The following is a 24816-nucleotide window of genomic DNA, read 5'->3' as shown; positions in this document are numbered from 1 at the left end:
AAGTCCCTTTCATTCTCTACCACTGTCAGTGTAGTACCACAGAGTTGATACGTTGCTCTGGGGTTGCTGTTTCCCATGTGTAGTACTTTACATTTGTCAATGTTAAACTTCATTTGCCACCTCTAATTTGTCTAGTTCTTCCCTTGAATTTATTAAACCATCCACTTTCACAAAAACACTGATGATTGTTCTTTCAACAATCAGCAGTTGGACTCAAAAATGGGTGGACTCACTTCACATAACAAGCAAGGTTAAAGAATAGTTATGATTATATTCTATGTAACAGTTTATTTCAATACAAATAAACTGTACTCATGTATTTTAACTTACAGAAAACGATCTTTGATATCGTTTTCATTAAAAACTGGATGAATTATTTCTGTACCTTGGAAGGAACATTTTCTTCATGATTCTGAGAAACCTGCTCCAAAATGCAGTACTATAAATACTATTATGTGAAAGTGGAGAGAGAGAGAGAGAGAGAGAGAGAGAGAGAGAGAGAGAGAGAGAGAGAGAGAGAGAGAGAGAGAGACTACTGAATTCATTAAATCCACTCTATACTGGTATAGAGTGGATTTAATCAACAAAAGTATTAAGTACACAGTTTAAGGTGCTAAGTTATTACAGGATGTGCTAAATTAAAGAGTATGATAAAACAAACATAAGTTACCCGATGGGAACAGCACAATTGATAGTCTACATTATAAACCACTGAGAAAAGATAGTTCAGAAACTTCTAATAATAGATTTATTAACTTCAACAAGTGATTCAAATTTAAGATTACACAACACTTCTCTCAAAGTTGTTCTTGAGAAACTACAGATTCTGCCACTGACTATGCAGTTCTTGGAAACACCACCTTATTTTTCAGAATGCTCTTCAGAGCAACTATTGCTGCATCTTTCACCTCGTGCATTCTAGTTACTGTTCCTTCAAAATAGATCTTACAAAGGAACACTGAAGTGATCTGACACTGAAAGTGTGAGTGTGAGAAATTGAATGTTTCTCATTCAGTTTCTCACCCTTCGGTGGTTATTTTGCATAATGCATGAGACTATGCATAAGATTCACTAGCTAATGGGTCAGTGCCATTGCACAATGTTTTGTTCATAGTGAACTGCTGAAGTAGATAACTGGCATCATTTTAACTGTATCTCATATTGTGAATACCTTCACAACATGGTGAAATGGTTATGAAAAATATATACAATGATAACCCAGTTTAATATAATACAATAAAATATACAATAGCAGAAGCTTTCAAGACTGTAGCATCTCTTTTTCAACTGATAATTTGATTTGAATACAACATATATAGTGCACTATATACGTTGTATTCAAATCAAATTATCAGTTGAAAAAAAAGAGATAAAGCTTCTGCTATTGTATATTTTATTGTATTATATTAAACTGGGTTATCATTGTATATATTTTTCATAACCATGGACCCCAGTACACCAGGCCCATTCATTACAATGGTGAAATGGTATTGCACTATCTCGAATAAGTAATGATCGACCAATGGAGAAGACTAATGTTACTTATTCTTAGCAGATACCACCACCCAGACGGCACCGTTTCAAGGCTTGTTGGCCTCTCCTCAGTGGGTGGGAAGGTATCCAAGTGTTGCAATCACGACAATCCAATTATGAAGTTTAATACAATATCAGAGATGCTTGATGGTGTGCAATAGTATAAACTAAGGTGATTATTAAGTGTAGTCTCATGCTTTATGCAAAATAATCGCCTTAGTTTATACTATTGCAGACCGTCAGGCATCTCTCATATTGTGGAGTTAAACTTCATAACTGGATTGTTACGATTTCAACACCAGGGTACCTACCCGCCCACCGTGGAGAGGCCAACAAGCCCTGAAACGGTGCCATCTGGGTGGTGGTGTCCACCGAGAATAAATAACATTAGTCATCTCCATTGGTGAAGTGTTATTTATTCAAGGTAATGCAATACCATGGCACCTCGTTGTGAAGCTCACAATATGACATACAATTAAAACGATGCCAATTATTTACTTCGGCAAATCACTACGAACAAAACATGGTGCAATGGCACTAATCTGTTCATTAGTGTATCACAGTTTATACTTAATAGAAGTGTACTGTTGTATGAGAGCAACCAGTTCTTATCAATCCACAGCTGCTGCCATTTACAGCAAATGGCATCCCAAAGACGACACAGATTTTCCTTTTTATGATGCATCATTAACATTGAACCCTTCTGGTATGAATTCATAATGAACAATTCCTTTAGTATTGTAGAAATCTTCCAGCATAACTTTGTCTTTCTCTCCTGGTGGAAATTTGGGGCTAAACGAAGAGTTTTTCTTTGATATTGAAGATATGAGATTGTACAAAAACACCCAACTTTCATTTTTACACGATTCTGTTCAGGGACAGGTGATCACTCATCCCCCCTTCTAGTCCTATATTAGCTTATGTGGAACAATGTTCATAAATGTGACATATGTTCAAATCGACCTTGAGAATTGCCCCAGAGAAATTCCAGCATTCTTTCCCACGCTCCCCGTTGATCCATATATCCACACTTCAATCTTTCATGAATCTGGGAAGTACTAGTGGTACCAGAGCATTTATCTTCTCCCACTTTATATTGATCCTCAAAAAATTTATTCTGTTCCCCAGTTCAGAATTGTCAGAAAAAAATTAACAAAGTTCATTTTGTTCTGACAGTTTTTCATGATCATTTTGTTCTTTTGTCACAATGTGTGTGTGTGGGTATTCTTTTTTGTTTTTTTTTTTCATGTTATTCATAAAATATGACAAAAGAGAACCTCATAAGGAAATGCCAAAATTCCATTAGTTTTCTTACAGCAGATTTTTCTGCCATTAATGAATTATATGAAATGCACTTATAAAGATCTAGAATGAAATTTCCTTTTAAGTACAATTTCTGGAGTTACACTTTTGTGTGAAGTAACGAGCTTATAAATTGCTTGATAAACTTTTGAAATTCATTTCACTTTCTGCTTCAGTACTTACAGAAAAGATATGCAAAAAAGGGATCGTATGCAATTTGGAGTAGAAAAATATTGAATATATATTAATTACTGTGCTATCAAATAATTTTTTCACAATTACTTTGCTAATTGACTCTTCCATTATGCCTCTTATGGCTAAAAACAAAGGACTGACTGCAGGAAAACAAACTGTAACATGAAAGAACAAAAATTAATTTAATGTATTATGCCATGAAGGAGCATGAATTAAACTCAATGCCTGAGGTACAGTTCATTGTAATCCTATAAAAAAGGAATGTGCATCCCATTCAATGTAAAGTTCTCTCATTATTTACTGAATAATGTACTTTGTATACATGCACAAAAAATATACTTACTTTCTTATAGAAACATCAGGATCTTTTAAACAGTCCACAATAGTACTTCTATGCCTCTGAACAGCATTATAGTCTGCATTAACTGTTCTCAACAAAGTGTTCAGTGAAACATACCTAACATAGTGAAAAATTTAAAAACATAAGGAAACTAAATATTTTTTTGGAAAATATCAAAACTTAATGTAAAGTCTTATTAGATAATTCAAAAAAAAATGAAAAATATACAGTTTAAACAAATTTGCTTAGATGTATTATGATCTGTTACCATAATCATTCAAATTTGCCGTTTTTAATCATTGAAGCATACAAGCAAGTTAATAAAATTATAAAGATTAAGCTGGTTTATTGTATATAGACACAATTCAAACAAAATGCATTCTTTGACACTTGTTTCATCAAGAATTGTATGAAAATATTTCTGTAATGTTCATCTTTGTATTCCAAAATGCAATAGCATAAATGCTATTATATGAAAGGAGAAATTTAAATTTTCCAAACTACCCACTTTCACAACACTAGGTGGAATATTGTTCCACCAATCAATTATTCTCTAGCTGAATTAAAATTTTTGTTCATGCATTCTGCAATCATCCTTTTTTCAATTTAAATTGTGTGTGTGTGTGTGTGTGTGTGTGTGTGTGTGTGTGTGTGTGTGTGTGTGTGTGTGTGTGTGTGTGTGTGTGTGTGTGTTCTGAGAAAGAAAGAAAGTAAAGATGCCATCCGCATTTAGTTTACTTAATCCTTTTAAGTGTAACTAAAAAGAGCTGACTAATTGACTAATTTTTAAAATTAGTTGTTTGTAGTTCTTGTTTATACTGTGGCACAATTACTAAGTTAGAGGAGTTTAATTATTTTCACAATGCATATGATCATGAACTGTATTTAGAAGTCACACAAGCTTGAACCATAGTCCACTCAAAGTGTGTGTGCAGAAACACACATGCTTTGAGTTGTCAAGAAATTAAAAAAATAAAAAGTTTAAACAAATTTGCTTATGATTATACACAGTTTGTTTTTACATCAACTGCATGAATGGCATACAGCTGGCACCTCTGTAGTCAGGAGCAACAGTGCATAGCACACGCTTCTTGAGTAGACCAGGGTTTGAGCCCATGACCACCAAATACGGAGTATTCGGAAAGGTCAGGGAATGACCACCGCATATCCCCGGAGCAATGTGGCCTTAGTTGCTAATGTTCCTAAACAAAAAAAACCCCATAGAGCTTAACAGTTGGACTGCTATTATGCAATAAAAAATAGCAGTCCAACTGTTAAGCTGTATGGCTATTGTGTAATTGATGCAAAAACAAAGATGCCATTAGCAGATAATCATATTAAAGATTAAAGTATATATATAAGTTTCTATTTTTTTCTGGTGATTAGATAAAAGTCTAAGGTGCTCAGGTCCAGATATCTAGTTGGTCAACACCATATGCTTTCAATGACAACGACATGTCCTTTGGCACCTCCGTAGCCAGGTGGGCAGAAGCAGCAGTGCGTAGCACACGCTTCTTGATTAGACCGGGGTTCAAGCCCCTGCCCACAAAATACAGAGGATGCGGAAAGGTCAGGGAATGACCACTGCATATCCTCAGAGCAATATGGCCTTAGTTGCTAATGCTCCTAAAAACCAAATAACAAACAAACAAACAACATGTCCTTTGTCAATGAAATTATTTCAACTTATTATTCAAATCATTCTTGAACTTCAAATTCAAGGATACACTGAGGATGAGGGAACACATTTCTAACACATTCTACTTGTTTTTCTAATTCTTATTTTTAACCAACTCCATAATCACTGAGAATTGGAGCTGTGAATTTTTCACTGGACCACAGGAATAGTTCCCGATTCACATCAAGTCGCAAATTATGTTCTGTATAACTGTTATATATATATATATATGAAAGACAAAGTATAATAATGGGTTAAAATGTGAAGTAGTAGTAGTGGATACATAAAAATAAAAATAAATAAGATATGACAAATGCACCTGAGCATGCAAAGCAGCAGCAAAGGTTACAAAAGTTCATATATGTAGGGTTGAATTAATAAGTCAGTTAAGTGTGAAGATGGAAGTGTAAATTACACAAAATGCCAAAAGCTAATAGGAAAAGGATAGCAGAAATATGAGAAATTTTAAGTGTGAAAAAGAAAGTGAATATCCTATATGTTATAACGAATTAAATAAAATTATAGACTGAATTGTAAAGGCAAATAGAGAGGAGTGACCTGTAAAGTAAAAATGATTAAATTAATAAAAGCAATAGTAGCAAGCATCAGACATGGGTGGGCAAATTTGGCTAAGTTGAAAAACAGGGTTAGAGCAAATATGCGATTAAATCTGATGTTTGCAAAAGTAAACATTGATGGATGATCAGGTATTTTATCAGGGGACTACACCTGATCATGCATCAAGGACTGTGTATCTATACTTGTCCATTTCTGTGGAAGAGAAGAAATTTAAGAATAAACTAAGTGGGATCAAAATGGGGAAAGCAGTATAACTCTCACTAAGTATGGACAAGGCAGTCCCAATGCAGGGTTTGTTATATAAAATAAATTAAGGTGAATTAAAGCAGAAATAAAAATTAAAAAATAGGTGTTTCAGTGTAAAAAAAAAAAAAAAAAAAATTAGCAGACAATAAGATTCAGGTAGAAAATGCAAATAGAAGTTTGGTGAATATAATTTAGTAGAATTTGCATGTAGAATTTAGTGGAATATGTAAATATAATTTAGTGCAGGCAAACAGTATAAGGCTAGGGAGTGAATTGAGGATAGGGAAAGGATAAAAGTATATCTAAATAAATTAAGATGACAACAGCGAGAGATTAAGGATAGTATGAACATTCGTATTGCACTAATCGTTTTATGAACAGAAAAAGTAGAAGTAGAAAGTATAAAGATAAAAAGTTAAGAAAAAGAAATTAAAAGTACTGGGATAGCTGGGATCGTAAAGCCCATTCTTTTAGTAAGGATTCTGACTATGTAAGTATTAGTAAGAAAAAAAGACTAATACCATATGCTCGTGTTGTAGGAAGTTGAAAAATAAGAGCTGAAAAGGCACTTTCCAACATGAGGTTGCTTCACCTCCATACATATAAGCTATCTTAAGAGCGGTAAATTTCTCTTTCTTATTCTCCTATGCAGCGTGTTGGCTTACACCATAGGGCACATGTTCCAGCAATGGCATGGCATGATAGTAAGTACCACTTTGGCCCATTAATTTATTTTAACTTCATTTCATTCATTCTTTCTTCAAAAATTAATCATTTACATTTCATTTCTTTTTTGCTTCATACATTATTTCCTTATTTTTTACGCTGGTTATTACTTTTTATCTCTGCCTCTGTAGGGTTAGCCAGGAGATATACATCAGTTATTATACACTTTCGTTAATTTCTTAAATCTCTATAATTTACTATGTTCTGAGTATATCTCGTGTTCAAAACAGAGGCCTTACTTATTTTTTGCATTTTCCTTGGCTTTGGCAGCTGACTCCTGAATAAAATCATCATAATTATTTATTTACTATTTATTATTATTTTTTTTCGAAAATCTCAAACACGTGAGGTATTAGAACCTACAGTACTTAGTACCGTGCATGGGTTAGAGGTTGAGAAGACGAAAGAAGATATTTGTTGACTTGAACTTCTGTAGACTGTAATTTTCAGGAAATACATATGAAGGAAGGTTGTTCCAGAAAATGGTAGTTGAATGAATAAATGAAGAAAAGTTGGTTCTGTGAGTTTGAAGTTGGACAGTAAATGGATGTTGCCTGGCGGCAGCACATGTTTGGACTGTTTTGAAAGAGAGCGGAAATTATAGAAGCCAATTTAGAAGAACAGTGCCCGTGGGGGTATCTGTAGAAAAGGCATGCAGCAGAAACAGAACATCTATGAGACAGAGTGGAGAGACTCTGTTAGAGATGAATCATTAATTAACCTAACTGCCCTCTTCTGAATGGAATCTAGAAGACTGAGAGAGGTTTTGGAGACACTGCCCCAGATGTGGGAACAATATTCCATGGTAGGGCAGATTTGTGATTTATACAGCTGTTTGGAAGAAAAGTAACGCCAAGAGCCAAAGAGAAAACCAAGTTTTTAGAAGCAGAGGAAGCAATATTTGTAATGTGCCTGTGCCAAGAGAGATTAGAAGTCAAGGTAATCCCCAAAAGAGATATATCATTTTGACTAGAAATCGGAGTGTCACCAAAGATAGGCAGAAGAATCCTTTTTGCGAGATAATAAGACAGGAGTGAGTTTCAGAAGGATTGAAACCAACTAAGTTGTCTTTGCCCAACTGGAGAATTACTTGTAGATTGGCATTTAAGGAATTCGTAGCAGATATTCGAGAAGTTGAAGCTGATTGAGCAGGACGAGGCTTCTCAAACTGGAAAGTGGAATGCAATGTGCTATCATCAGCAAAACTATGGATAGGATTTCCGATCAATGGAAGATAATTTGATAATTTATTTATCCCTATTTTGTGTTTATTTATCTCAATTGTTGGGAGATAACAGGAAGAAGGGAGGGAGAACACATAAGCCAGAGGCTTTTTAGGGGGTGTTCCCTTTGAAAAAGGTAACAATAGAAACAGATCTGAAATTGTACAGGTGTTATTTAACAGATACATCATACATAAATCGGAAATGTTTCTACATTCCATTACAGAGACTTCGAAAACCAAACACATGTCACGTGGTTAACAGCAATACTTATAATTACATTGTGAGTACTTTTACAATAAGAAGAATGAAAGAAAAATATGAAATAATTGCCTAGAATGTTACAAGCTTTTTGACAGCTATTCCTTCAACAGGTGCTACATGATTTCCAAACTGGTATGCATTGTGGAATGCAAAGTTCAGGAGTTGAGTGGAAGGTGATTTAGATCAGACATCCCTAGTGATGTGTTCAGTTAGGAGCTTCTTGAACCGGTTTAGTGAAATGGCATTTTTGATATTTTCAGGAAGATTATTCCAGGTTTTTGCGCCTGTGTATTTTATATTTTTCTGACCTATGGCTCTTCTAAAAAGCGGAACCTTTAGGTTCACTTCATTTCTTAAATTATATGTTATTCCTTTTTCTTCTATTGTTATAAAAAAGGATCTGAAGAGTGGTGGAAAGTTTGGTGTTTTCAAAGCATTGTAGACAAAGACTGCCTCAGTTTTTTGTATAGGTTGGTAGATGTTTAAGAGTCTTGCTTCCTTATATCTCGAAGTCACTGATGCATTCCAGGGAAGGTCTAAAATTGAAAAAAAACATTGATTGACAATTGAATTTATTCTTGCAAGGTTATCTTGACAGGTGATTGAGATGATTCCATATGTGAGGTGAGGCTGTATTAAAGAAAGGAACACTAGTCTGAGAAGGGAAGGAGGTACCCAGGCAGAGGCTCGTGCGAGTATTCCTGCTAGTGACAAAGTCTTCTTTCATAAGGTGATCATATGTTTATCCCAACTCAGCTTATCATCTAGCCAGATTCCTAGAAACTAGCATAGGGAAATCAAAATTGAGAGTAGGAGTGTGCTATAGGCCTAATGACTCTGATGAGTATAATAAGATATTGTACAGGGAAATAGAGTGGGCCAGTAAATCAGAGAGTCTTATAATGGGGGACTTTAATTTCCCAGATATTGACTGGAATTTGTGGGTTGGTCACTCGCACACTAGCAAGGCTTTTGTGGATTTATTGGATGATTGTTTTCTACATCAGCATGTTCGTGAGGCAACAAGAGGGAGCAATACTCTTGATCTGATTATCAGTAGTGATTCTTCATGCATTAAGAACCTGCAGATAAATGAACCACTAGGTGGCAGTGATCACAGTGTGTTGAAGCGGGATTTACTCAAGGAGGTAACTACCATCAGAGGTAAAGGGAAGGGTTTTTGTTTTCGTAAAGGCGACTATGATGGTCTGAGAGAGTATTTAAATTCTATACAGTGGGACCAACTGATGATGTTACCAACAGCAAACTCAAAATGGGAAGCATTCAAGGAACTAATCTTGGAGGCTACCAGGCTTTACATACCAACTAAGAAATATTGTTCAAGGTTTAGGCCTAAATGGTTGTCAGATGAACTAATGAGACATGTGGCAGAGAAGAAAAATGCATGGGATACATACAAATTAATGGGTGACATGGAAGCCTATGATAGATATAAGTTGGTCTGTAACCAAGTCACAAAGGAGATTAGGCAGGCAAAGGCAGACTATGAAAAATCCTTGGCAAAGGATGCAAAGAAAAACAGAAAAGAGTTCTTTACATACTTGAACTCGAAAAGGAAAGGGATGAATCAGATTGGTCCACTGGATATTGATGGTTCAACAGTTGAGGATCCTGCTCAGGTGGCTAACAATCTAAACGAGTATTTTGCATCTACATTCACGCATGAGGAGTTATTCAGGAAGGAGAATGATGTAGGTAAAGTAAACATTGGCAGTGAGCTGGATGATTTTGTAATAACTGAGAGGAAAGTGGAGGAGAGATTGTTGAGGATAAACATAAAAAAGGCACCTGGGGTGGATGGGATCTATCCAGTTATATTAAAGGAGGCAGCAAAGGAAGTAAGCAAACCCTTAGCCATAATTATGAGAGCTTCCTTGGACTCAGGGGAGGTACCTATGGACTGGAGATGTGCAAATGTGACCCCAATTCACAAAGGAGGTTCAAAGGCTGACACAAGTAATTATAGACCTGTTAGTTTAACTTCTGTTCCAGGTAAATTAATGGAGGCACTGGTTAAAGAAGCACTGCAGGATCATCTAGACAAGAATTCAGTTATAGCTCAGACGCAGCATGGTTTTGTTAAGGGCAGGTCTTGCCTGACCAATTTGATTGGATACTATGATGTAGTCACAAAAGAACTGGATGCAGGGAATAACTTTGATATTATATATTTGGATCTTAGAAAGGCTTTTGATACTGTTGCACATGGAAGACTGCTGCACAAATTGGAGCAGTGTGGCATTGGAGGCAAATTGCTGCTATGGATAAGGGGATGGTTGAGTGGCAGAAGACAGAGAGTGGTAATCAATGGACACTGCTCAATGTGGACTAATGTTATTAGTGGAGTTCCTCAAGGTTCAGTGTTGGGTCCGTTGTTGTTTTCGGTGTTTATGAATGATATTGATGATGGGATATCAAGTTTAATGTCCAAGTTTGCAGATGATACAAAGGTTGGCAGGGTCGTTAAGGACAATACTGACGCTATGCTGCTGCAACAGGATCTGGACAGGTTGAACAGATGGGCTGAGAGGTGGCAAATGAGGTTTAACATCGACAAATGTAAAGTGCTGCATATGGGAAACAGTAACCCCAGAGCAACGTATCAACTCTGCGGTACTACACTGACAGTGGTGGAGAATGAAAAGGACCTGGGGGTAATTGTGCAGGCAGATATGAAGTTCTCTGAGCAGTGCAGACGAGCTGCAAGAGTAGCTAATGGTGTCTTGTCAATGATATACAGGAATTTTTCTAGCAGGGATAAGGAGGTGATTATTCCCTTGTATAAGGCAATGGTAAGGCCACATCTTGAGTACTGTATACAGGTGTGGAGGCCTCATTTCAAGAAGGATGTAGAGCTGCTGGAACGGGTTCAGAGAAGGGCAACAAGATTAGTAAATGGAACAAAGGGTTGCTCTTACGAAGAAAGGCTTAAGTTTTGCAAATTACAGAGTCTGGAGACTAGGCACCGGCGAGGTGATCTGATAGAGGTGTATAAGGCTTTGAATGGTTTGAGCATGCTCAATGCCAATGGGATTCTTCATCTTTCTCAGAATAATCACCTCAGAGGGCATAAATTCAAATTGAGGAAGGACGGATGTCGGATAGATGTGCGGAAATTTGCCTTTGGCCAGCGGGTGGTTGGTTGGTGGAACCGACTTCCATCACTGGTTGTTGAAGTTGATAGCCTAAACAAATTTAAAGCTCAACTGGACAGGTATTTCGAACAAACGGAGGGGTGAAATGGGAGTGGGTTTTTTTTTTTTTTTTGGCTGATGCTGAATAAGCTTGCTTTCTTGCATCATATGCCTCTGCTAATGCTAATGCTAATGCTAAAAACTTGGTATCATTCACCCTTTAGAGTTGTTTTCCTTTGTATGTTATTTCGAAATCAATATTTAATGGGTTTTTTTTTTTTCATCCTAAATACAATATATTTGGATTTTTCTGGGTTTAGTATAAGCTGATTCTATTGAAGCCAACTATGCATTTCAGAGAGCAGGGCAGAGATCTTGCATTGAACTGGTTATGAAGTAGGAAGTCACAACTTCCTACTTTCTATAGCCTATGGCACGTATTCTCAGGCTGGTCTAGTAGATAAACCTAGCTCATCTGGCAATTATTTCTTTGCAACTGATGTAAGGAGTATACTGATCTCAAATTACAAATTGTTGCATTACGAGAAGAATTTGAGTCACTGAAGAAACGAGTGCTTGCCCTAGAAACAAATTTAGATGGGAACTTGTCAGGGACTCAAGTATCTCCTGACCTGCCAAGTGACGTATCCCTGATTCGAGTCCCAGATCAGAATAGTCAAGTGCAGACTTCTCTGGTCACAAGTGATCTAGTTTTATTGGGAGATTCTATTGTAAGGGAAATGGGTAAAGTTATTTGTAATAAAGATAAGTGGTCCAGAACCAGAGTGTATCTGCCAGGAGTAACAATTGATGATGCTACCAACAGATTGTCAAATTTTAAGAGAAGTAAAGAGACAATTATTACTGATGTGGGGACTAATGACATTAAACATACATGACCTGACCATCTGTTGGATAAATATAGGACTAAGCTAGAAAAATGCCACGATTTAGGTCACAATAGGTATGTGCCTGCAATTCTGTCCAGACACGATAGGAGTGATTATATGTTGAAAGCCTTGTGGATTAATTCAAGACTTAGGGGAATATGCAAGGCTCTAAGGGTGCCTCCGTAGCCAGGTGGGAAGGAGCAGCAGTGCGCAGCACACGTTTCTTGATTAGACCGGGGTTCGAGCCCATCACCACCAAATACGGAGGTTGCGGAAGGTCAGGGAATGACGACCGCATATCCCGGAGCAATATGGCCTTAGTTGCTAATGCTCCTAAAAAAAAAAAGGGGGGGCTCTAGGGGGAAATTTTTTACCAGCATTGCCCATATTTGTTGGTAGAAGGAATCTATTTTGTAGAGATGGTATTCATTTGAAGAAAGGTGGTACAAGGATTTTTGCCAGTATCAGAGAATACCCTAAGGGTTCAGGGAAACTGATAGTTAGGAGGGAGGAGGATAATTTAGATTGCATTTATCTGATAATATGGGTCACAGTAATGCTTGCACTCACCTCACAAATTCTTGTTTGTTGCCACAACAGCAGATGTTGATAAGTGGTTCTGAGGATAGTAATGTTTCAAATGAGGGGAAAATAAAGCTTGGGATAAAAACCTAAGTAATTTCAAGGGGTGTCAGAGTAGTAAACTATAGAAGTTTACTTAGTCTCAACTGTGTCTACAGTAATGTCAGAAGTGTTGTCAATAAAATGGCTGAATATGAACTACTGATTAGGAAAACTAATGCTGATATAATGGGGGTAACAGAAACATGGTGTCACCTGGAAATTGTGATGACGAGTTCCACTATGGTATGTAGGATGTATTTAGGGACATTAGAAGAGGTGGAGGGGGTCATGCTTCTTATCAAAAGCAGCCTTTTTGGGCACAAAAAGAGCTTTTGCTATCTCTGAAGTTATGTCTGCCAGCACAGAATCTGTGTGGTGTGAGTTAATTATCAGCAAAGGACCAATGAGAGTGGGAGTAATCAACAGACCAGAAGGTTGTGAAGAATATGATAAGAGGCTTTACATTCAGATCAACTGGGCAAACAAGCATTAATGACTTATTATGGAGGAATTTAATCTGCCCCAGGCTGACTGGAATAAGTAGGAGGGGGAACTCACCATGGGGTGAGTTTCCCTCCCACTTAAACTTTTTTTAAATAAACTAGATGATTATTATTTGTACTAGCATGCTAGAGAAAGTACTAGGGGTAATAAAATTCTTGACCTCATCATTACTAACGAATCAGATGATATCAATGGGCTTAAAGTACAGGAACCATTATCAGGAAGTGATCATGTAATCATCAGTTGGCAGATGAAGAAAGACATTGCAGTAGTTATAAACATGGGTTTTAACTTCAGAAGAGGGGACTTTTGAGAGTTTAAAGTGTTATATGGCATCTGTGAATTGGGCTGATTGGCAAATACATTTGAATTATGGAATACCTTCAAGGCAAAAATCACAGAAACTATGAATGCATACATACCTTTAAAGAAAATATTGCAGGAGGTTGATGCCGCAATGGTTGACTAAGGAGCTGGCTGGTCAAACAGAGTAGAAAAAGATAGCATGGGATAGTTACAGAGCGATGAAAAGTGCTGAAACCTACAACAGTTACAAGTTGATCTACAATAATACCAAAAATAAGGTCAGGGAGGCCATGGCTGCATATGAGAAAGCACTGGCTAAGAGAGCAAAGAATGGGGGACAAGGAATTTTTCATGTATGTGAAATACAACAAAGAAGAAAGCTAATCAAATTGGACCCTTGCACACTGGGTGTGGGCAAGTCTTATAACCTAGCTGATATTGAGGCTGAATTGGATAGGTACTTTGCATTGGTATTTACTGACAAAAGACCCTTCATGCCGAGAAGAGGCTGAGCCATGTGAAATTAGTGATGTTGTAATTACAGATTGTTTATTAGAAAAACTTTTGAGCAGAAAGGCAAGTAAGGCTCCTGGAGTTGATGGCATATACCCTATAGTTTTGAGTGAGAGTGTGAGGAAATGTATCGAACCATTGAGGTTAATTATGAGGTCACCTTTGGACTCAGGAAATTCCTTTGGATTGGAGAAGTTTGTTTGTTTTGTTGGGTTTTAGGAGCATTAGCAACTAAGGCCATATTGCTCCGTGATATGCGGTGGTCATTCCTTGACCTTTCCGCATCCTCCGTATTTGGTGGTGACGGGCTCGAACCCCGGTCTAATCAAGAAGCGTGTGCTGCGCACTGCTGCTCCTTCCCACCTGGCTACGGAGGTGCCTGGATTGGAGAAGTACCACTGTATCGCCAATATATAAAAGCAGTTCTAAGAGCAGAGTTAGTAACTATAGACTGGTTAGTCTGACTTCAGTGGTAGGAAAAACCTTAGAGGTAATCATTAAGATTGCAATATAGGGATATTTAGATAGATGAGGCATTCTGAAGGTACCTAACATGGTTTTGTTAACTGTAAATCATGCTTAACTAACTTAGTAGGCTATTTTAACACAGTTACTCATGAGATAGATTAGGGGATAATTTCAACATAGTTTATTTGGATTTTAGCAAAGCATTTGACTCGGTCCCTCATGAGAGGTTACTGTACAAGCTTAAACAGGTTGGGATTACTGGTAAGATTCTAAGATGAACTGTTGGTTACCCACAGGGAAGAAAGCAGAGGGTACGGTGCAATATAGCCAAAGCAGCTTTTGCACCACAAAAACTCAAACAACAACAAGGCAGAGGGTTGTGATTGCTGGATATTCTTTAGATTGGCATAACATCAGGAATGAGGTTGCTCAAGGATTTGTTCTTGAACCGATCCTTGAGGGGTAGAAGGAGTGATGTCAAAATTTGCAGATATAATAGATTGGGAGAGTGGTTAATGATCAGTGCCAAGTAGCACTCTTTCAGGATGACTTAAACAGACTTCAAAGATGGTCAGAGAAGTGGCAGCTATGTTTTAATGCTGCTAAATGCAAGGTCTTACAGTTAGGGAATAGCAACCCACAAATAAATTACACATATGGTGGGGGGTTGAATTAAAAACAGTTGTGGAGGAAAAGGATCTGGGAGTTACAATATGGGCAGATATGAAGTTTTCTGAATAGTGCAAACAGGCAGCCAGGGAAGCCCATGTTGTACTATTGATGATATATCAAACACTATCCTGTAGAGAAAGGGAGGTCATAATCCCGCTGTATAAGGCAACTGTAAGACCACATTTGGAATACTGAGTTCGAGTATGGAGACCTGATCTGAAAAAAAGACACTGAGCTTCTTGAAACAGTCCAAGATGGACAATTCGAATGGTGAGATAGGTAGAAGGTCAACCATATCAGGAAAGACTCCAATTACGTGGGCTACAGAGCCTGGCAACCAGGCACCTCAGAGGTGACCTGATTGAGATTTATAAGACTTTGAGAGGGATTAGTAAAACGAATGAAGGTGGAATTCTCACTGTTATAAAGAATTCCAGAACTAGGGATCATACATTCAAATTACAGGGGGTGAAGTTTAGATTAGATTGTAGAAAGTTTTCTTTTAGCCAGCAACTCATAGATTGCTTGAATAAGCTGCCCTTGTATGCAGTTAAGGCTGACAGTTTGAATAAATTCAAAGGTCGTCGTTATTGTTGTTGTTGTTTTTTGGTTTTTAGGAGCATTGGCAACTAAGGCCATATTGCTCCGGGAATATGAGGTGGTCATTCCCTGACCTTTCCGCATCCTCCATATTTGGTGGTGACGGGCTCAAACCCCAGTCTAATCAAGAAGCGTGTGCTATGCACTGTTGCTCCTTCCCACCTGGCTATGGAGGCGCCTAATTCAAAGGACAGCCGGACAGTTACTAGTGTGAGGAGTGAAGCATACAATTTGCATTTTCCTTGCATTATACATTATATAGTGAGTACTATTACTATTGCCATAATTTTGGAAACTTAGTGAAAACAAATACATCAAATTAAGGGAACACCTAAAGTTTTAAAGAGATACGGCTAGAGATTTCCAATATGGCATCAGCAATAATTATTCAGCAAAAATCCAATAAAAATCAAGCTCTTCCCTGTTGAGAGGAGCTTGATTTTTGGATAAGCAACCATAGTAATCCTCTTTTTTTTTCTTTTTTTTTTTTTTCTTCCATGAAAAAATACAGGCCCATAAAATTTCTCTGAACTTAAAGCACAAAACACATTGACTTTCGGGCTAGCCCAAACATGTTCAAATCAGCACTCACCAGATTTTTCATGTGTGTGTGTATGTTGACAAAGCTATTAACATTAACTGTGGATTTATCACTATACACAATATGCCAGAGCATGTCATTTTCATCATCATGCCTTGTGTAGATTCACTTCATTTTCATTTATGATTGTTTGCAACAAGTGATAGTGGTACGGCTTCAGCTGCAAAAATTTTCGTAGCACTTTCTGAGCAGTTGGCTGTGGCAGACTCAGTTCATGACTTGCACATATTAAGATATTCTTGGGCTCTCAAAGAATATAAGTTTCAAACACTCATACTTGGTCTGTCTGTTTTCTTTCTATAAGTCACATAACATTTAATATTCACACAATTTCTAATGGGAGAATTCTACAAAAAATGAAAGTTAAAACACCTCTAAACTGTTGTTGCTGACTTTTTTCCCTCAAACTGAATGTCAATGGTGAAATCCAGCATTCTGTTGATGCTAATGTAGTGGCACTGATGAAGGGGGGGGGGACATGCAACTACAAATTCTTTTTTAAAAAAAATTCAATACAGTAGACATCTTTCCCTACCACCATATACCCATTCATTTTATCTACAACACTACTATCAGAATATGAAGTTGTTAAGCTATGTGTAATAACTCTGTATTCAATTTTTTATTGTTTGTCTGTTTGTTTAAAGGTTTTATGGAACATTAGCATCTGCAACTATAATGCGCCGTCAACATTTTTTTTTTTTATTAAAAAAGAAAATGTTACAGTAAGTGGCAATCCATTAAGAAAAGATGAATTATTGGTTCTGTTAAACAAAATTCAAAAGAAATTTTTTTTTCAGAAATTAAAAAGAAAATCGAGCACCAAACAGGTGGCTCACCACTGTGTTTGCTACAAGTGGGAATGCCACTATCAAGAAGTGAATAGCCAAAATTGTGTTAAAAACAGTGACAATCGTTTCCACATTCCTGCAGGAAAATTCCTGTATATCATTGACAAAACCCCATAAGCTATCTTAGCAGCCTGTCTGAACAACTGAAAGAACTTCATATCTGACTGCATAATTACCCACAGGTCTTTTTCCTTCTCCACTGCCCTGAGTGTGGTACCACATGGTTGGTACATTAATTTGGAATGACTGCTCCCCATACGAAGTACCTGACATTTGTCAATATTAAACTTCAATTGACACTTCTCAGCCCAGCTGTTTAAATTGTCAGGATCTTGTTCCATATCCTGTTTACTGTCATTAACAACCCTGTCAACTTTCATATCATCTTCAGACTTCAAAATTAGGCTTGATATACCTTCATCAATATCATTAAATAAATACTGAAAGCAGCAGTGGGCCCAGCACTGACCTGGGAGACTCAGCAAATAATATTAGTCCAAGAAAAGCAGTGCCCATTGATAACCACTCTGTCTTCTCCCACACAACCATCTATTTATCTGTAGCAGTAACTTGCCCTTAATGCCCCACTTCTCCAATTTGTACAGTAGTCTTTTAAGTGCAACAGTATTTTAAAAGATATTCTGAAACCGAAGTATATGATATCAAAATAATTTTTTTGCATTCAGTTCTTTTGTTACTATGTCATGGTACTCAATCACATTGGTCAACAAGATCACCCTTAACAAAAAAACCATGCTGTGACTGCAGTATAACTGCATTAATGTTTAGATGATCCTGATTTATTATTTCTTTAACCAGAGACTACATTATTTTTACTGGAACAGAAGTCAAGTTAAAAGGTCAGTAATTACTCATGTCTCCCTTTGATACCTTCCTCGGTGAATTAGGTACATATTTGCACACCTCCAGTCCATAGGAATCTCCACTGAATAATCCAAGGGTACACTCATAATCATGGTTATAGGTTTGCTTACTTTTTTTTTTCTGCCTCCTTTAATACAATTGGGTAGGTCCCATACCTCCCAAGTGTCTTTTTTTACGTTTAGCTTCAACAATTTCTCCTCGGCTTCCCTCTCTTACAGAATTATTCAGCTCCTTGCCAGAATTTGACTCACTTCTGGCATCCCAATACTAAAAATATTCCTCATGTGTAAATATAGATGCAAAATATTCATTCAGTTTGTAACTCAGCCAAGCAGGATCATCAACAGTTAATCCATTCATATCTAGTGGGCCAATGTGATTTAACCCCTCCTTCGATAATTTACATAGGTACAGAAATCTTTCTACTTTTCTTTGCATTCTTTGCCAGACTCTTCTCATAATCTGCCTTAGCTTGCCTAATCTCCTTTGAGACTTGATTGCAGACTAGTTTATATCCACTGTAGGCATCTGTATCATCTGATAATTTATATGCAATTCATTCATTTTTCTTCACTACCATAAGTCTCAATCGGTTCAACTGACATCTCTTTAGGTGCTTCAACTATATCTCTTAGCTAGTTTAAAAAGCTGAGGAACTTCTATGATACCATACCTGAATGCTTCCCATTTAGAATTGCTGTTAATAATTTCATCAGTTAATACCACTGCACAGAATTTAAATTTGTCTGAGACCACTGAAGTCACCTTCACAAAAGCAAAAGCTCCTTTCTCTTGCCTTTGACAGTACAGTATGTCCCCAACTTACGTAAGTCTTAAGTTGCATAACTCGGGCTTACGTAAATTTTTTTTTCACTCAATTTTTTTTTTTAGGATTGTAAAATTTAAACATTAAAGAAAATAAAAAAAAAAATAAATAAATAAGCAATCAATAACGATGAACACAGCACACAAAAATTTCACAAGTGAGATATTGAGTAAAAAGTTTACGAAGCTTAAAAAATAGGAATGCAGAGAAGATTCTGAAAATTTATTTATGTTTTTGAAATGGCCAAAGATTACAGTGAAGGAGCACACATTCCACTGTAATAATGCAAAAACCCACAGACTTCCAGCTATCGGTATTATCGCAAAGCAATAAGCTCAAGTTTACTACCCGTTTATAGTAGATTGCGTTAACAAAAAAGCCCAATAAACTGGAAACTGTAAATTGTTTTATGGTAGTTTTTTTTTTTTTTTTTTTTTTTTTTTGGTTGTGCATCGGCTTCTGTGGCCATGATGCATCTCCCAAGGTTTTTGCATTTTACACTGATCCATGCCCGAGGTGGGATTCGAACCCGTGACCTTTGGGTTGCCAGGCAGGCAGGCACTTTACCCACCTAGCTAGCCCGGTCGGCCTTTTATGGTAGTGACCTCCAGAAATGTGCTTTAGTAAAATGTGAACTGGTGTGAGATGATAATAGTGTGTTTCCACCTTAATCCTGTGAAGTTCTTTACAGACAATTTCATTTTGACCATTATCATGGTGCCAACTAAGAGAAAAAGTGACAGCGGTAATAGTAAATCTGCCAAGAAAAGGAAAGCAATCGATTTGGATCAGAAAATTAAAATAATAAGGATGTATGAAAATGGTCAAACATTAACAAGCAGAGCCAGCCTCAAATTTGCAGTGCCCTGTTCAAGAATTACTTGCGGAGAAATGTGCAGGAATTACTCGCAGGACCCTGTTTGTTATTTCCTTACCTTCAGAAGTTTTCAAGTCTATTCAAGGAGTGACAATAATGTGGGTAACTAGACATTAAGATGGCAGTAGGCTCATTGATAGAAATGTGGAGAAGAATCAGATGATATTATTTTTTAGACCAATGCTTCTCAAACTATCTGTAGCGAAGGACCAGTTTCTTTTATTTCCAATCCATTGTGGACCAATACTTTTGTAAAATACAATAAAAATTAATTATTAAAAAATGAAAAATTACTTGTCGCGAACCAGTAACAAACAGTTCATGGAATGGCACTGGTCTGCGGACCACATTTTGAGTAGCACTTATTTAGACAATTTGAGCGTAGTGCCCTGTTTGACAGAACTGGTTGCGCATGCTTGTGGCCAGTACTATTAAAAAGCATCGCACAGAATTTAGAGTTGTCAGTGTCAACAGTGAACACAATAATAAAGGTCAAAGACGGAATATGAGAAGCAGTGAAGGGATTGGCACAAACAAAGTCAACTATAATAACCAATGCTACGAAATACATATCAGTAAAATAACATGTTTTTATTTCCTTTTATGTTTTCTTTTCCTATGTGTCATTCCGGCTACTTCACTGTTGTCCCCAGATAAAGTTTTTAATTGAACTAATTAAAAATATATAACTATTTTTCTATATATATAACTAATATATAAAAAAATATAAAACTAATTAATTTAAAAATATACAACTATTTTTCTTCATTCTTCTGAAGATGTCACATGTGGTTTTTAAAATTTTGGCATAACAGGATATAAGAATATTTTATTAGTCAAACCCAAGTTATGTAAAATTTGACTTATGCAAGAAGTCCTGGAATGTATTTCTTATGTATGTCGGGAACTTACTATAGTTACATCTTTAAGAATATCCCACATAAATACATTTTCATTACTTCCACTTAGTAGGTCTTTTATTCACAGATTCTTAATCTTGGTCTGATTATCGGCAGTCACTGCTGATAATCAGACCAAAAGTATTCTTTTTTCTTGATGCCTCTCTAACATGCTGTGTGGGAAGCAATCATCCAATAAATGTACAAAACTTGATACTGTGTAAGTGATCAACCAACAAGGTCCAGAGAATATTTGGAAGGTTAATGTCCCCTATTATATGACATTCTGATTTACTGGCCCACTCTATATATCTGTACAGTTGTTCATTATACTCATCACAGTCATTAAGCCTATAACTCACTCTGACCCTCATTTTTGTTTTCCCAGTGCTTATGTCACATCAAAATGACTCTACATTGCACTGGCCACCCATGTTCAGTGGATGTACTGCCTTAGATTTTATGCACTTCTTAACTAAGAGTATAACTTCACTCCCATCTTGTCCTGTTTGTTTTTTCTGTACACATTGTACTCCCCATATTCAAATTCTGAATCCTTTTTCTGAGTGACACCATGTCTTTGCTCTTCCCTGCACCATTGATGACTTGATTAGTCCTTCAAATTCATCATATTTATTTATTATACTCCCAGCATTAGTGTATATACAAGTATATGTGCAATTGTTTTTACTGTTAGTAACCCTAATACAGCCCATCAATTTGCTTATTAGAACATTCTAATAGAAGCAGCGCAAGAATTACTTTTGTCTCTGCTTGTGGCTACTGTCAATCTATTAATCTGTGCATCCTCACTGGGTAGTTTTCCAGCCCACCTAACACAATAGCTCAATAGCATCAGCAAATATTCTTGAACCCCTTCTATTTAAGCGTATCCCATCCCTTCAGAAACGGTGTATCCTTTTAACAAGTACAGACCATACTGAGAAGAATTCTACCCAATGAGCCTTGCACAGTCTCTCCAGAACCAAATTAATTGATAAGGCTCTTACCAAGTACTCCTATCATGTCTGGGCAGGATCACAACCACTTTCAATTTTAATACTAACTCCCCACTTTTACTTAACATCACATGTGTTAATTAAATCCTCAGATCACCTACTCTTAATATCATTAGAAGCAACGTGTACAATTATATCATCTTTTGTGTCCTTAAAAGATGATAAATGTTCTACAAGGTCATCTATTTAGCTCCCACCAGAGATACCATAGTTCTATTCCACCAGTCTTTTGCACACTATATTTCCACTTCCTTGACAATCATTGCTATTTCTTGTGGGACTTAGGATCTCTGCTGTGGAGGATGTATATGTTTTGTCTTATGCTGGAGCATGGGCTAAAAAGTTGGGCTGTGCAGCTGAGTGCTTGATGGGTCCCCTCTCTTTTAATCCTTTGACAGCATTAACCCTAGACCTCAAGCCCTCATGTTCCCATCATACTACTGAGTTTGCATTTAACCTCATGCTCTTTGCAACAAACACACAAAAAGGCATCCTCTATGGCTATATCATGTCCTGCTACAGTTAGCTACACAAAACACAGTATATGTAACACATAACAAAATAACATTTGAAGCCCCCCCCCCCCAAAACTAAAGCATTCTCACTACTTAGGGCCATTTGCTTTGCTGCTCTAGTCTGGGATGTGATTTTAGTCTAAATACAATTTAAAAACAACACACAAAACTGAGTTGAAAACATAATGCTGTGTCAATTCCACTTATTCAACAGCAGTACAAATTACACTCTTTAGATTATGTTACGCACTAAGTAATAATTTCACGGTATTAAAACATGTTTTTACTGCTTTAAATTATAATTTACAGGCCTCTTCTGATACTGATTATAATGCTAAAAAACTACAGAAAACCCTCTATATCAATACCAAAACAATGACTTAGCTGTGGTTTCTTCAGCAGTTACAAAGTTCTAGTAATAAACAAATTCACCAAACTAATCTGTGCGGACGAAGCTCTTTGACGCTCTTGGAACAGAGACGTTTTTCCTGATTTATTTTCTGATTTATTAGCTTAAATTGGCATATTAACTTATTTTCTAGAGTAGCTTTATATTCCTAGTTACGATACTTAGTTTAAAGTTTAACTTAGACAGAGATTTTATAGGTATTATATAGTATCGGTAATGGTATCAAATCCACATGTTACAAATTGCAGCTCCACTAAATGAGAGGTTTTTTTTTAACCAAATTTAGTTGATTTATTAACCAATTGTTATATCAAATTATCTTCTATAAGTAGATTACAGACCTAGTCAGGATCCTTAGTTTATTCTAAATTGAGATAGCGAGATTTGGAAGCTAATCAATACTTACGAGTACGTAGAAGTACCATTCGTGAATTCCCGCCATTTTTACATGATAGCATAAGCTTAGTGTAGTATAGTGCATAATATAATATTGTCAATTAATCAGTAAATCTATTAATCTTGATAAACTTTATTGTCAATTAAATTTTAAATTGTACTTTTAACTCATATATATATATATATATATATATATATATATATATAACGACTTAACCGTAACAAATAATTAATACATAACTATAGTGGTACACGTGATACGGAAGTTGTATAAAGGTAACTCATAGAAAACACTCGATACTGAAAAAATAAATATAGCCTTAATAACTGTTTGGGATATAACTTAAGGATTTAATTTTGTTGTGAAATTGAAATTTTATTGAATTAAATCGGAATCATGACTCAGACCAGAGCAGCAAAGCAAAAGGCTCAAGCTAATGGGAGTGCTGTGGCTCAGGGGAGAACTGAGGGGGGCAGTTGCCCTCTGAATCACAGTCTTTTAAAATGCACTGTTTGCGGAGCAGTCGGGTAAGGGACATGATACAGCCAAGGGGGGATGTCTTTGTGTGTGCACGATGTAAGGAGTGCAAGGAAATCAGGCGACAACTCAGCGTTGTTATGGGCCTTTATGAGAGCTTGAAGGAAAGGGTAGATGCCCTCGAAGGAAATAAACTGAGGGGCCCATCAAGCTCTCAGCTGCCCACAACAACGACAGAGCCTGCACTTGGTCATCATGCAACACAGAGGCAGCCCCCTAGGCAGAATGCGCTGGTCCCACAGGAACTAGTAGTTGTTGGTGACTCGATTGTCAGGGAAACGGGGAACATGCTTTGTAAAAAGGATAGGCGGAATAGGACCAGGGTATGTCTGCCAGGGGCAAAGGTTGATGATGTTGTAGAGCGGATATCATCTTTTAAGGGCACAAAAGGTGATATAGTTGTACACGTTGGCACTAATGATATTAAGAGTAGGAGACCGGCGGAATTACTTAGCAAGTACAGGTCACTGTTGAAAAAAAGCCGTGAAATAGGGTTGAATTTGAAAGTGTCTGCAATTCTGCCCAGACACGATAGGAAGGAGTATATGATGAGAGCCTTGTCGACCAATTCGGCCCTGGAGGGATTGTGCAAGGCTCAAGGGGTAGAATTTTTTTCAGCCTGGTCTGTACTTGTTAACAGGAGAGACTACTTCTACAGGGATCGGATACACTTAAATAGAAAGAGTGCAAGAATTTTTGCTGATGCTGTCGAGGCAGTGTTAGGTGGGTCGGAAAACTGCTAGTTGGGGGGGGATACAAGGACTAATAGATTAACAGTAGCCACTGGCAGAGGTGGAAGTGATTCTTGCACTGCTTCTATTGAAATGAGCAGAAGCCTGAAAAACAAGATGCAGGATATTTTAGAGACTGCTGGGAGTCATTGCGGTACAAGTAAACACATGGGTTGTGTTAGGGTAGCTAAGAATAGAAACAGGTGCATGCATACTTGCGTGTACACCAATGCTAGGAGTTTGGTAAATAAATTTGATGAATTTGAGGTATTGCTCAAAACATCAAAGGCAGATATTCTTGGGATATCAGAGACGTGGTGTCACACATATATAAGGAATGCGGAACTGGAATTTGGGGAATACAATGTGTATAGAAAGGACAGACAGGACAGAAGGGGAGGAGGGGTTATGCTATTAGTTAAGAAACACATAAAATCCAAGGAAGAGAAGC

The 24816-nt window shown here is 37.0% G+C and overlaps 1 protein-coding gene across 1 annotated transcript in view; it reads right to left on the bottom strand.

Moving 5' to 3' along the window:
* The window catches only part of LOC150079103 (AP-1 complex subunit gamma-1-like), a 650293-nt gene that overhangs the window by 317361 nt on the left and 308116 nt on the right, over positions 1–24816 (bottom strand). The window contains 1 exon segment of the mRNA XM_090383609.1: positions 3374–3487. Within this exon segment, the coding sequence (XP_090239735.1) occupies positions 3374–3487 (114 nt within the window).

Source organism: Mastigoproctus giganteus, chromosome 10 (genome assembly GCF_048544385.1).
Source record: "Mastigoproctus giganteus isolate SK-2022 chromosome 10, ASM4854438v1, whole genome shotgun sequence".
In the NCBI taxonomy this organism is placed as follows: Eukaryota; Metazoa; Arthropoda; class Arachnida; order Uropygi; family Thelyphonidae; genus Mastigoproctus; species Mastigoproctus giganteus.
This window is presented reverse-complemented; position numbering and strand designations above follow the sequence as displayed.